The sequence below is a fragment of the Saimiri boliviensis genome, chromosome 1 (assembly GCF_048565385.1).
Source record: "Saimiri boliviensis isolate mSaiBol1 chromosome 1, mSaiBol1.pri, whole genome shotgun sequence".
NCBI classification, from domain to species: Eukaryota; Metazoa; Chordata; class Mammalia; order Primates; family Cebidae; genus Saimiri; species Saimiri boliviensis.
Genome location: NC_133449.1, coordinates 24,313,693 through 24,326,590, shown reverse-complemented (window position 1 = coordinate 24,326,590; position 12,898 = coordinate 24,313,693). Strand labels below are relative to the sequence as shown.

General features: G+C 51.8%; 1 protein-coding gene across 1 annotated transcript in view; it reads left to right on the top strand.

Annotated features, from left to right (window-relative positions):
* The window catches only part of ADCY3 (adenylate cyclase 3), a 99,712-nt gene extending 87,967 nt beyond the window's left edge, over nt 1-11,745 (top strand). Inside the window, exons 14-22 of the mRNA XM_003935258.4 lie at nt 2,278-2,537; nt 2,812-2,874; nt 4,466-4,547; nt 6,002-6,160; nt 7,179-7,325; nt 7,905-8,024; nt 9,193-9,316; nt 10,038-10,162; nt 10,757-11,745. Coding sequence (XP_003935307.2) covers nt 2,278-2,537; nt 2,812-2,874; nt 4,466-4,547; nt 6,002-6,160; nt 7,179-7,325; nt 7,905-8,024; nt 9,193-9,316; nt 10,038-10,162; nt 10,757-10,939 — 1,263 coding nt within the window. The 3' untranslated portion in view covers nt 10,940-11,745. The remainder of the gene's footprint in view (nt 1-2,277; nt 2,538-2,811; nt 2,875-4,465; nt 4,548-6,001; nt 6,161-7,178; nt 7,326-7,904; nt 8,025-9,192; nt 9,317-10,037; nt 10,163-10,756) is intronic.
* The last annotated feature ends 1,153 nt before the right edge of the window (nt 11,746-12,898 follow it).

Genomic DNA, 12,898 nt, shown 5'->3' with positions numbered 1-12,898 from the left:
CTCCTCCTCTCCCAGCATCCGAGAGCCCAGTTCCCTGCGCCCAGGCCTGTGCTCGGGGCCTTATATGTGTTGATTCATTTAATCTGTGAAACAGTCCTGAGCAGTTGTACCAGTATCTGCAGTTTTCACATGGAGAAACTCATGCTCAAAAAGGGTCATTGAGGCCGGGCACGGTGACTCATGCCTGTAATCCCAGCACTTTGGAAGGCTGAGGAGGGCAGATCACCTGAGGTTGGAAGTTGGAGACTAGTCTGGGCAATATGGAGAAACCCCCGTCTCTACTAAAAATACAAAATTAGCCAAGCGTGGTGGTGCGTGCCTGTCTGTAATCCCAGCTACTCAGAAGGCTGAGGCAGGAGAATTGCTTGAACCTGGAAGGCAGAGGTCGTGGTGAGCCGAGATCACGCCATTGCACTCCAGCCTGGGTGTCGAGAGCAAAACTCCGTTGCAGAAAAAACAAAGGGGTGGGGGAGTCATTGACTTGCTCTAGGTCACACAGCCGGGAAGTGACAAAGAGTCCAGAATGGAGGCAGGTCGAAGTCCTGGTCCTGTATGTTCTTTTTCCCCATCTCATTCTGTAAGGGATGCAGGACCTGCAAGCCTTTTGCATGTCCTAAGTACTCCTTGCAGCAAGGCTCCTTCTGGTGCCCTCAGGGCCAGGGAGGTAAACCAGGTCCACTAAAGGAGCTCTCCTCCCTGTGTTGCCCCACCCACCCAACACGGCCAGTGTTCCTAGAGGTGGGTCAGCGGGGACGGCAGCTTCACAGCCAGATGAGTAAGAGCGGACAGAATCATCCTGTTCTCTGCTCTCAGTTCCTGGAGAAACTGGGGGTCCCATGAAGGGGTAGCCAACTGCTTTCTTGGGGAGAAGGAACAGGAGTTGGGAGCCCAGATCTGTTGGTTTAGAACCACCGTGCATGTGCTGAGCACTGCCTGCCTGAGCTGTCACCAGTGTTCTCTTGTCACTTGTCTTGGTCTCCTCTAATTGTGGCAGTACCATATACACCCTGTTCCTTTTTTCCAAATATAATGTTATTAGTGTATTTTAACAACAGCAAGGAGACTTATTCTGGCAGTGGCATAAGTGAAAAAGCTCTAGGGCTGCAGCTAATCCGAAGTCCACTGGGGGCCTGGCACGGTGGCTCACACCCGGAATCCCAGCACAATGGAGGCCGAGGCAGGTGGATCACTTGAGGTCAGGAGTTTGAGACCAGCCTGGCCAACAGGGTGAAACCCCATCTCTACTAAGAATACAAAAATTAGCCAGGCACAGTGGCATGCGCCTATAATCCAAGCTACTCAGGCAGCTGAGACGGGAGAATCACTTAAACCTGGGAGGCAGAGGTTGCAGTGAGCTGAGAATACACCACTGCACTCCAGCCTGGGTGACAGAGCAAGACCTCCCATCTCAAAAAAAAAAAAAAAAAAAAAGTCCAATGGGAATGAGGCGTTAGGGGCTTCAGAGCCCACCAGGGCCAGGGGTTGCTGGGGGGTCACTACCCAGGGGAGAGAAGCCCCAGACCTCCTGCATGTCACAATACACCTGGAACCTGGCGCCCAGGTGTGGGGACCACCATGGCACAGGGTCCTGGATGCTGCACAGGACACCAGGAGATGCCGTCAGCCATAAAGGGGTAAAAAGCTAGGGAGGTACGACAGATGCTCAGGCTAGAATGACATGCTGGGAATCATGCAGGCAAGACAAACTCCCTGGGTGAAAGTTACAAAAAGGTGGTGTTGATTCCGGTTCTGGAGGGGCTTTCTCCGGGCCACATCTGCCCAGTAGCAGAACCAGTGATGAAGACTCCAGAGACAGTGATCATCCCCCAAATGGAAGGGTTTGGGCAGAGACTGGCTGTCATCACAGGAGGCTGTGAGTGGGGCTCATGGCCCCGCGGCCCCTCCTGAAGCAACAGTGTGATGTGGGGAAGAACATGTTGGATTTGAAGCCTAGAGACTTGGCTCCTACTTCTGGCTTTTCCGCTCGCTAATCGTGTTTGGGCAAATCTGGCCTCTCTGAGTTTTCTGTACAATAGGGACAGTACTAAAAATACTCGAGAGAGTTTTTGTGAATGTCAAATGAGGTGACAGCAAGGCTCTTAGCTGCAGTTACTGACTTTCATATGATTATTTCCTGGTCAATGTCCCCATCTTTCCCGGTGTTTCTGGGGCAGCTGTGGGAGGTGGCAACTGAGCGCACACTGCCACACACAACCCTCTGACCAGCGCCTGCTGTCTTTTTGAATGTGTGTGCCCTCCCACCGTCCTGGCCTCCAGCTCAGCTGTCTCCAGTACTACGCGGGGCCCGGCAACACAACAGCAGGGATGGAGACGGAGGGGCGCTGCCTGGAGAACCCCAAGTATTACAACTATGTGGCCGTGCTGTCCCTCATCGCCACCATCATGCTGGTGCAGGTCAGCCACATGGTGAAGCTCACACTCATGCTGCTCGTCGCGGGCGCCGTGGCCACCATCAACCTCTATGCCTGGCGCCCCATCTTTGATGAATACGACCACAAGCGTTTTCAGGAGTATGAGTAAGATGAAGCCCAACTGGGGATCTGTATTTTCTCCTTCCTCCCACCCCGCGAGTTCTCAGTTCAAGCTCATGAGCCTGTGCCGAGGTGGCTTTCTGCCACTAGGGGTCCCCAAAGGCTTGTTCAGGAACCAGGGTTCCTGGCTGTTCACAGATGCATCTGGTTTGGCTAGGACCTGGGAACAGATTCTTCCCGTTCTTCCTGAGTGGGATGCTACAGTGTTTGGCTGGGCATCAGGCTCTTGTTCCTGACTGTGCTGTTATCTGTCCAACAGCTTACCTATGGTGGCCTCAGAGAAGATGCAGGCATTCACCCCTGGGCTCAACGGCACTGACAGGTAAGGGCCACGGCTTCCCCTCCTGGCCTGTGCTCACAGCCCTTCTTTTAGAGACAGGAATACAACAGGCCCAAGCCCTGTGATCTCACCCTCCCGGGAGCGGCATGATCTGGCATGTGCAGGTTAGAGGAGCTGGCATGGGTTCCTCCAGGAGGGCTGCAGCAGAGGCCGGATGAGTCTAACATGGTCCTGGACATCTGGGCCTCTCTGTATCCAGGACAGTATGGCTTGGAGAGCAGCAGCAGTACAGTGAGGGGGGAAGCAGGAAGGCACTGCCAGGTGGATGCCAGCTGCATGTAACTGGCTGGCAAGATGGACAAACAGCAGGAAAATGAGGAGGGAGGAACATGCTTTGGCTTCGGACCTGGATTCTGAGCCTACAGCAGGCAGTAATTCTCTGTGGGTCACAGGCAGGTCAGTTTGCATGAGTCGCAGTTTCATCTTGAGGAAGATACTGAACCAGAAGTCGTCTAAGTCCCTGCAGGGCCAAGGTTTTAACATTTTATGATTCAGCAGTTTGAATAGACCTTCAAGAAAGTTTAAAATAAAAAGATTACCTAATAGAAGAGGGGTAAGACCTGCATAACCCTTCACAAAAGAAGAACTCTAAATGGCCACTAATAAATGACACTCAAGTAGCCAAGGAAATGCCAGTTACACCCTAACGAAATACCGTCACAAACGTACCATCGCACCCTAATGAAATACTATCACATGTACCATCACATGTACTGGTTCAGAAAAACTTGATATTGTCAGACTTTAAGTACAGCAGTAACTCTTACACTCCTGGTGGGAGTACGAGTTAGTACAACCATGTTAGAAAATATTTTGATCTACTTAGTAAGGTTGAAAATAAACCTCTGTCTCAGCAATTCCACTCCTACATACACACACACAGACATGTGTATATGTGTGTGTGTGTGTGTGTGTGTATATATATATATATATATATATACACACACACACACACATATCTTAGAGAAATGCATATACATACGCATGAGCTAAGACGTATGTATGAGAATGTCCATAGCAGCATTGTTCATAATAGATACACCCACTCCCTCCCCCGAAACAAAAACAATCCAAGTAATATCATCAGGAAATGGATACATAGCTCTGGTATATTCATGCCATTGAAAACCATATAGTAATGGAAACTAACCACAGCTCCATGTAAAAATATGGACAAATGACATCAACAGCCATGGTGAGACTGCCCTAGTCCCATGGCTATTAGTCCTATCGCTGATGTCTCTTGCTTCTCCAAACTCCTGCATGGTTGTACCTACCTCTATGATCAGTCAGGCAATGCTTAGACTCCTGGGGAGTGGCTCTGATGTGAATGCCAGGTATAGTCAGGAGGGGCCAGGGGTTGCCTCGTTGTTGGGGAGGAGCCCAGTGAGTTAAGAAAGCTTTGCTGCCCTGGGGGAACCCAACTTGATGTGAAAGGGCCGAAGGAGCTGGGGTGAGCTCTGGGGCTGGGGTGGCAGGAGGCAGCACCATCTAGTTGCAGGGAAGCAGCCCCCACTGCCACCCCCAGGAGGCAGATGGTGGCCCTTTCAGTTGCACACACTCTGCCCGGCAGGCTGCCCCTGATGCCTTCCAAGTACTCCATGACGGCGATGGTGTTCCTCATGATGCTGAGCTTTTACTACTTCTCCCGCCACGTGAGTGCCTGCACACCCCTGCTCTGTGCTCACAGCCCACAGGGCCTCCTGAGAAGCAGCCCTGGGACCTAAAAGCCCAAGCTCCTAAGGAACGCAGCTTCCCTTTACCAGCCCCACATGTGAGCCTGGTCAGGCCACTGCCATCTCTATATTCAGGCTCCTTCCTCAGTCACACAGGAAGACAGTTCCTCACCTCTTCCATGCGACCCCCTCCAGGATGGTGAAGGAAGCGCGGGAGTAAGGGTGGGAGAGGATGGAGTGAAGGCACAAAAATCCTGAACAAACCCCTATCCCCTAGACCAGGGGTTCATGGCCCCTACATTCCCACAACTGACCAAGAGAAAGGGAAGGGAGCTGATGAATTTTGTTGGGTTAAAAGGAAAAGAGAATGCCAAGCGTGGTGGCTCATGCCTGTCCCAGCATTTTAGGAGGCTGCAGTGGGAGGATCACTTGAGTCCAGGAGTCTGAGACCAGCCTGGGCAACATAGTAGTCCTGTCTCTACTAAAAAATACAAAAATTAGCCAGGCATGGTGGCACAAGCCTGTAAACCCAGCTACTTGCGGGGTTGAGGCAGGGGGATTGCTTGAACTTGGGAGGTTGAGGCTGCAGTGACCCGAGATGGCACCACTGCACTCCAGCCTAGGTGACAAGGTGAGACGACCCCCCACCCCCACCCCACCGCAACCCCCCTATTGAAAAGGAAAAAGGAGGAGAGGGAGAAAGATCCTCCATACTTATGGTTCAGGGTTAGCTCAAGTGCCCCCCAGTGGCTTTCCAGGGAAAGTACAGCCTTCCCAAGCCTCTTCTCTGCCACATAGAGCCTGCTAGAAAGGGGGACTCCACCCTGAGCTGGGAGATCCCCACTACTGCCACCTCCACGAGACTGACCTGCAGCTGAAATTGGGTCCCAGCAGGCCCCACACATGAAAGGCCTCCTGAATCTCCACTGTAACTACTGGGGCTGGGATCTGCACTACTGTTGGGTGGCCTTTTTGATGAGGGAATCCTCTCAGGGTCTTACTTCCCTTGACATTTAGCTGGTTTCCCTCCAGCCTTTGCAAGGGGAGCTCCTCCATTCACATTCACAGTCCTGTTTTTATTTTTTAGACGTTGTCTCACTCTGTCACCCCGGCTGGAGTGCAGTAGTGCATGATCTTGGCTCACTACAACCTCTGCCTCCTGGGTTCAAGCGATTCTCCTGCCTCAGCCTCCTGAATAGCTGGGATTACAGGTGCCCACCACCATGCCTAGCTAATTTTTGTGTTTTTAGTAGAGATGGGGTTTCACCATATTGGCCAGGCTGGTCTTGAACTCCTGACCTTGTGATCTGTCTCGGCCCCTGCAAAGTGCTGGGATTACAGGGGTGAGCTGCCACGCACAGCCGTTCCTGTTTTTCATCCTTCTATCCAATGGCCAGCTTAGAGCACATGCCTTGCCTTATCTGTGCCCGTAGGTAGAAAAACTGGCACGGACACTTTTCCTGTGGAAGATTGAGGTCCATGACCAGAAGGAACGTGTCTATGAGATGCGACGCTGGAACGAGGCCTTGGTCACCAACATGCTGCCTGAGCACGTGGCACGCCATTTTCTGGGGTCCAAGAAGAGAGATGAGGTGAGGAGTGTGGCCTCAGCCTCGAGCCATGAGGCCATTTGTCTCCATCTGCTCTTTCAGGGAGCCCCCCTGGGCCCAGGCCTTCTCAGGACAGGGTATTGGGGCCCAGGTAGGGCTGAATCTAAACAGCACACACAGTATCAGCAAAAGAGGAGCTTCTGTGGCTTGTGAAGGGCACTGCTGCAGGCATCGTGATGTGGGCCACACAGCTCTGAGGCCATGTGTCAGAAGACAAGGCCTTGGCTAGAGCCCACCTTTCTGTTGACTGTGAACTTCTCACAACAGAGTGGTTCCCAGCTTCACTGTACCCTCTTCTTACAGCTGGGGCCGTTACAGTAACTAAAGAAGTTGTTTTTAAAACTTATTCAAAGTCGTAGCCAGGCATGGTGTCTCTCCTGTAATCCCAGCACTTTGGGAGGCCTAGGCGGATCACCTGAGGTCAAAAGGTTGAGACCAGCCTGGGCAACATATAGTGAAACCCTGTCTCGACTAAAAAATACAAAAATAAACTGGACTTGGTGGTACACACCTGTTGTCCCAGCTATTCAGGAAACTGAGGCAGGAGAATCACCTGAACCAGGAGGTGGAGGTTGCAGTGAGCTGAGATTGTCCCACTCTAACTCCAGCCTGGGTGACAGAACAAGACTCCATCTCAAAAAAAAAAAAAATACATATATACATATATATATATGTATATATGTATATATATATATAGTGATGAGCTATTTTTAAATTATTCCGAGTTGGGATAATCTACATCTGTACCTGTCGTCCCAGACACCTTGTGTTCGAGGCCACAGTGCGCTTCGATCATACCTAACCATGCTTGTTTACTGCCACTGCACTCCAGCCTGGGAAACGCAACAAGACCCAGACCCTTAAAAAAAACTGGGATAATCTGAGAGATGTGTGGGTCCACAAAGCTGAGTGCACATGCCATGTGTGGAAGACAGGTGCATTTCTCCAGCACGTTCTCCCGTCAGACGTGCTTTGAGCCCTCGGCCCTGCCTCTTTGTAGGAGCTGTACAGCCAAACGTATGATGAGATTGGAGTCATGTTTGCCTCCCTGCCCAACTTTGCCGACTTCTACACAGAGGAGAGCATCAACAATGGCGGCATTGAGTGTCTGCGTTTCCTCAATGAGATCATCTCAGATTTTGACTCTGTGAGTGCCCATCCCACCCCGCACTCTGGCCATGAAGCTGGCCCATTCCACATCAGAGGCTGCAGAAGCCAGGGAATCTGGAGTCATTCTATAGAGTGGCTACATTTTCAGATAAGCACCTTCTGCAGTGTATGGATTTCCACAGCCACCTGAAACTGCTGGGCCGGGAAGGGGGAGGTCAGATGGGAGCCTGGGACATCACCCACAGGGTCACAGGGGATGAAGGCTGGCCAAGAAACATCCCGACACCCCTCTATCCCTCTCACCTCAAATTCAGAGCCAGTCAGCATTGATTGGGTAACCTGTATACCAGGAAGAATGCTTTTACACACACGCTCAGTCACCCTAGGAGACTGGCAATTTTATGTCAGTGTTGAGGTTGTGGAAACTGAGGCCCAGAAAGTCAGGAAGTTTTCCCAGCTTCGTGTGGCATATAAGCGGTAGAACAAGTAAAAACTTTGAAAGGAAGGCATCTCTTGGGTTTTGCGGGGTCCTTGTCAACAGGCACATGTGTCACTGGGTTGGCTCATTCATCTCCCTTGACTCTGCTGACAATTCTTTCCTGAATCCTGGCCTCAGCTCCTGGACAATCCCAAGTTCCGGGTGATCACCAAGATCAAAACCATTGGCAGCACGTATATGGCAGCCTCAGGAGTCACCCCCGACGTCAACACCAATGGCTATGCCAGCTCCAACAAGGTAGCTAACCTCAGTGGCCAGAGGAGACGAGGCTCTGCCCCCAGGCCAGAGATTGGCAGCCCAGACCCAGCATTCGGGAAACAAGCACTATGGTGCAAAGGGGTCCCAGACACACCAGGAGCACCATGTAAAAAAATAAGGAACAGGGTTTATTGAGGTTTGACAACCAGAGAAACAGAACAGACACAAAAGCCCCTGCTGTTCACAGCTCAGGCCTAAGATGGTTGTGTTCTCTGGCCAGGCCCCCTTCTAAGGCTCTGTGCTTTCATAGGAACTGGGGACAGGAACCATCTATGCAATCATGTAACAATGGAAACTTCCAGAGTGGCCATCAGAACTTTTGTTAAGCTAATTTAGACCTGTATTCAGCTACCAGGATAGAAAACATGGTAAAGGGGCCCTGGTCCCAAGCTCTGGTCTTAAAACAGCATCATCCTGTTTTACCTCTGTGATCATCCCATGGCCCCCTCCATTGTACGGATGAGGTTGAAGAAACATGTCCAAGGCCCAGCATGATGGCTCACACCTGTAATCTCAGCACTTTTAGAGGCTGAGGTGAGTGGATCACGAGGTCAGGAGACTGAGACCATCCTGGGTAACACAGTGAAACCCCATCTCTACTAAAAATACGAAAAAAAGTTAGCCAGGTGTGGTGGCACGTCCCTGTAGTCCCAGCTACTCAGGAGGCTGAGACAGGAGAATCGCTTGAACCCAGGAGGCAGAGGTTGCAATGAGCAGAGATCATGCCACTGCACTCCAGCCTGGACAACAGTGAGACTCTGTCTCAAAAAAAAAAAATGTCCAAGGTGGGCCATCCCCTCCAGTGCTTATCACCTAGTTGAAGGATCCAAACAAGGACAACTTGATAAAACCTTAGGGCCAGGGCCAGCCAAGGCGAAGAGGCCCGTCTCAAAGTCAGACTCACGGGTCTGTCTGCTCTACCCTCATTGCCCAGTCTGCCTAGTCCTGCTAGAGGTACACACGTGAGCTTCGTCACAGTGGCAAGCTAGAGCTGGCAAGGCTGCCGACTCCTTCGTGGAAGGAAGGGAAATAGGCTGTGAACATCTAGATATAGGGAACCCACCCCAGAACACTGCCAAGGCAGGCAGCAGAGCAGGCTGCTGCAGTGACTGTGCCCGGATACTTTCTCCACTGTCCCCTGGCACAGGAGGACAAGTCTGATCGAGAGCGCTGGCAGCACCTAGCTGACCTGGCTGACTTCGCGCTGGCCATGAAGGATACGCTCACCAACATCAACAACCAGTCCTTCAACAACTTCATGCTGCGCATAGGTAAGCACTCCCGGCCGGCCATCCCTGCAGCAGCCTCCCTTCCCAAGCAGGGGCCCAACCCACCAGCAGGAGAGACAGGAGGCCGAGGATAACTGAGGCATTCGGGTAGGGAGGTTCACACACTCACAGGGCTAGGGAACCTGAAGGACCTTTAGTTCACACTCCTCTAGATGACGAAACCGAAAACCTGGCTGATACAAGGGTCAGGCTATACCTGTGCCTACTGTTTACAATGGTAGCCTGGCCTGCCTCACTGAGAAGTGAGTTTGTGATCCATTTCCAGAGGGTTTCTGTGCCTGCAGAGGGCATGGCTTCCCAGACCAGCCTGCTCTTTCAGTTAAGGAGTTAAGATCACCTGCTACTTCCCATTGAGGGGAGCTTCTCTTTCCTGAAGAAGGTCACAGGAGACTTGAAATACCGGGTGTGTTAGAAGCTGGCCACTACCATGTGGAGTAAATCTGCATATCGGGAGGCTGGGGGGTGGGGGGGTGGGGTGCGGGTGGCAGCTGACACTTGCCAAGCACGTGGATAAACAGGAGGTGTGACTTTTCCACCCTCCAGTAGCACACAGCCAAGTTTAACGAGGACAGTGATGTGTTACATAATTAGGAGCTTTATGGTACAGGTCTGATGACAAATTCTGTAAGGGGAGTTGATGGCTTCTGAGGCTCAGGACGGGGTTTGGCCTGTGGCTGTGCTGACCTTTATGCCTCCACCCCAGGCATGAACAAAGGCGGGGTTCTGGCTGGGGTCATCGGAGCCCGGAAACCACACTACGACATCTGGGGCAATACAGTCAATGTGGCCAGCAGGATGGAATCCACGGGGGTCATGGGTAACATTCAGGTATGTCCAGCAGCAGAGCTGGCGCGTGCTCAGACTCAGGGCATGGGAACAAAATCAGAACAGTGCTTCCCCATGTGCCCCTGCCTCCCATCCTGGGCCCTGAACAGTAAGTCCGCAGGCAGAGGCAAGGGGTGAGTGGGAAGGAGTTTCTGCCGTAGCTAGCCTCAGCACAGGGGCAAACGATTCCACCCATCCAGAAAATCTGGGTTGAAGTTCTGGATGAGTCTGGTCTGCCTCTTGGTATGAATCTTCTGCCGTCCTGTGTCTGTCAATGGGGTCTGGCAGAAAAGCTCCGCAAAAGGGGCAAAAGGGGACAGAAGGACAGGGAGTGAGTTTCCAGGCAACAGTGCTGCCACCCAGGTGACCCATGCCGTCCTAGGAGAGAGGTCTCTGGGCGAGTAGCGGCCTGCAGCCACTCACTCCAGGGCTCTGCTGCCCACCTGCTGCTCACCACAGGTGGAAGTCAGGGCTTGGCCCTGGGAGGGCGCTGAGGGCTGTGTACCGCCTGGGACCCGTGGATCACATGTGGGCACCGTGTGGATCAGTGCTCGGCTTCTCCTGTGCCTCCATGTTCTTGCTCTCCCTCCTCCCCAGGTGGTAGAAGAAACCCAAGTCATCCTCCGAGAGTACGGCTTCCGCTTTGTAAGGCGAGGCCCCATCTTTGTGAAGGGGAAGGGGGAGCTGCTGACCTTCTTCCTGAAGGGGCGGGAGAAGCCCGCCACCTTCCCCAATGGCCCCCCCGTCACGCTGCCACACCAGGTGGAGGACAGCTCCTGAATGCCTCTAGCCTGCGACAGTCCAGGCTGGGAAGGAGAATTTATCTTTTGGAACTGAAGAAAGGCCTTGGGAGAGGACACGTGACCAAGTCCCGCCCTTTGCCGACGGAGGTGCACTCACCGACTTTAGGTTTAGAAGCTCCTCAGCCTTTGTGCGTTCGTGGCCATGTGAGCTCTGAGGGTGGCCCTGCTCTTCCTCAGTGTGCCTGTAGCGTCCCCAGAGTAAGGGTCTTAGGTGTAGGGCTGAACGGTCCTTCCAGAGCCTAGTTCCAATCCCTGCCCTCCATGACCCTGAGGGGCCCTGGCCACTGTGAGCAGGAGGGTGGCAAAGCTGGGACGATGCTGCCTTTGCCGCGGGGCTGACCAGGACTGTGGACAGAGCACAGGCAGAGAAGCTCTGCTTCAGACGGGCTTGTAGGGGCGAGACACGGCTGGAAACGTTTTGCTCCCATTCTGAAGGGAGCTCAGACTGGAGACCTGTTGTCTCCACGTGGTCCGAGTTCACTGAGACGGCCCTTGTCCTGATGTTCCTGGTAATCTTGAAAGGTTCTTCTGGAACCCGTCCCCTTAGTCATGAGAGCAGAAAGTGCAATATTTCCTTTCACCTGGCAGGGGAGGGGGGATTTATTTCTGAAAGAAAAATATATAAACAGATCTTTTACATTTATATTTTTAATCTTCCGTTCAATACACTTTCCGATATTGCCTTGCCTTTGAGCTCTTGCTACAGTCGCCTTTGCTACTGCTTGAAGAGAGAATTTGACAAAGAATAAGACTGTTTTATTAAAAGCTTTATTCAACTTTAAAGTGGCTATGGAAATTCTGTTAATACCACTTATCTGAGGAGTGCTGATACCTTGCTGACTCGTGCCACTGGGCCCCACCACAGGCCGGGAGGGCAAAAGCTTGAAGGTCTCACCATAGCTCATTGTACCCCAGAACTCCTGCTGCCCAGCCCCATCTCTCTTTTATTCTGTTTCTAAAGGGTAGTCCAAGACAGCTTTAGTACCCTGCACTGCTCCCAGAGTTCGCTGGAGCTCCCCCACATGGAGGTTACTTAATGACCATGAGGTCTAGCAAGTGGCCACCGCAGGGTGATGTCTGAACGTGGCCCTGCGCCCTGGGCAGTCATGACTCCTATCTATGCCCGGGCAAAGGTGAGCTAGGGATGCAAATGCGAGAACCAGGTCAGCCAGACACAGGTTTTCACATCTGTGACCCACATGCCAAGGAACCAGAGGTGCCAGCAGATAAGATGCCCACGGTTACAGGTAAATCGGGACACCAACCGGAGAGCCTGTAGGAGAGGGAAGGCCTGGGGGACACCTGCTGTCCTTCGCGACAGCACCCGAGTTTACGGGCAGATTTCTAACCGTGCTTTTTCCGAGGGGACTTAGTACATTCAGAGCTCTACCAATCTGTTTTAGGAAACAAAATCTTAAGACACATTGAACCCTGATTATTTTACCTCTACTGCTTTCTCACACATATTCTTCATAAAGCAGTGGCCTAGAACATGCTGTTCCTGACCAAACAAACACTGAAGAACTTCCTTTTCTAAAGTTTCAAACAGGAAAATGAGGAAGAATTACTTAAAGCTTCCATTCAAGCTAGAAGTACTTTCCTTTTAAAAAAAAAAAAAAAAGGTATTGGGTCTTTATTATCTTCATTAGTGAATGTGGGTTATTTTTGCACTGACTTAGATCAGTGTTTCTCAGCAGAATCAAGCTACCGCAGTGAGTGGAGAGCTGCATTTCTGTGAGGGCCCTTTCTGAGAATTTTAGGATTTCTGGCATCTCTATTCCTGGCATTAAATTAGTAGCAGTTACTGTGACAACTGCCTCGTCTTTCCCAGAACTTCATGCCCTCATTAACTTGATATTTTTCCATAGATATTTTCTTCAAAAGTGCATCTTGAGTGATACACCTTTTACGAAAAATGGCTTTTATTGCCCCACAA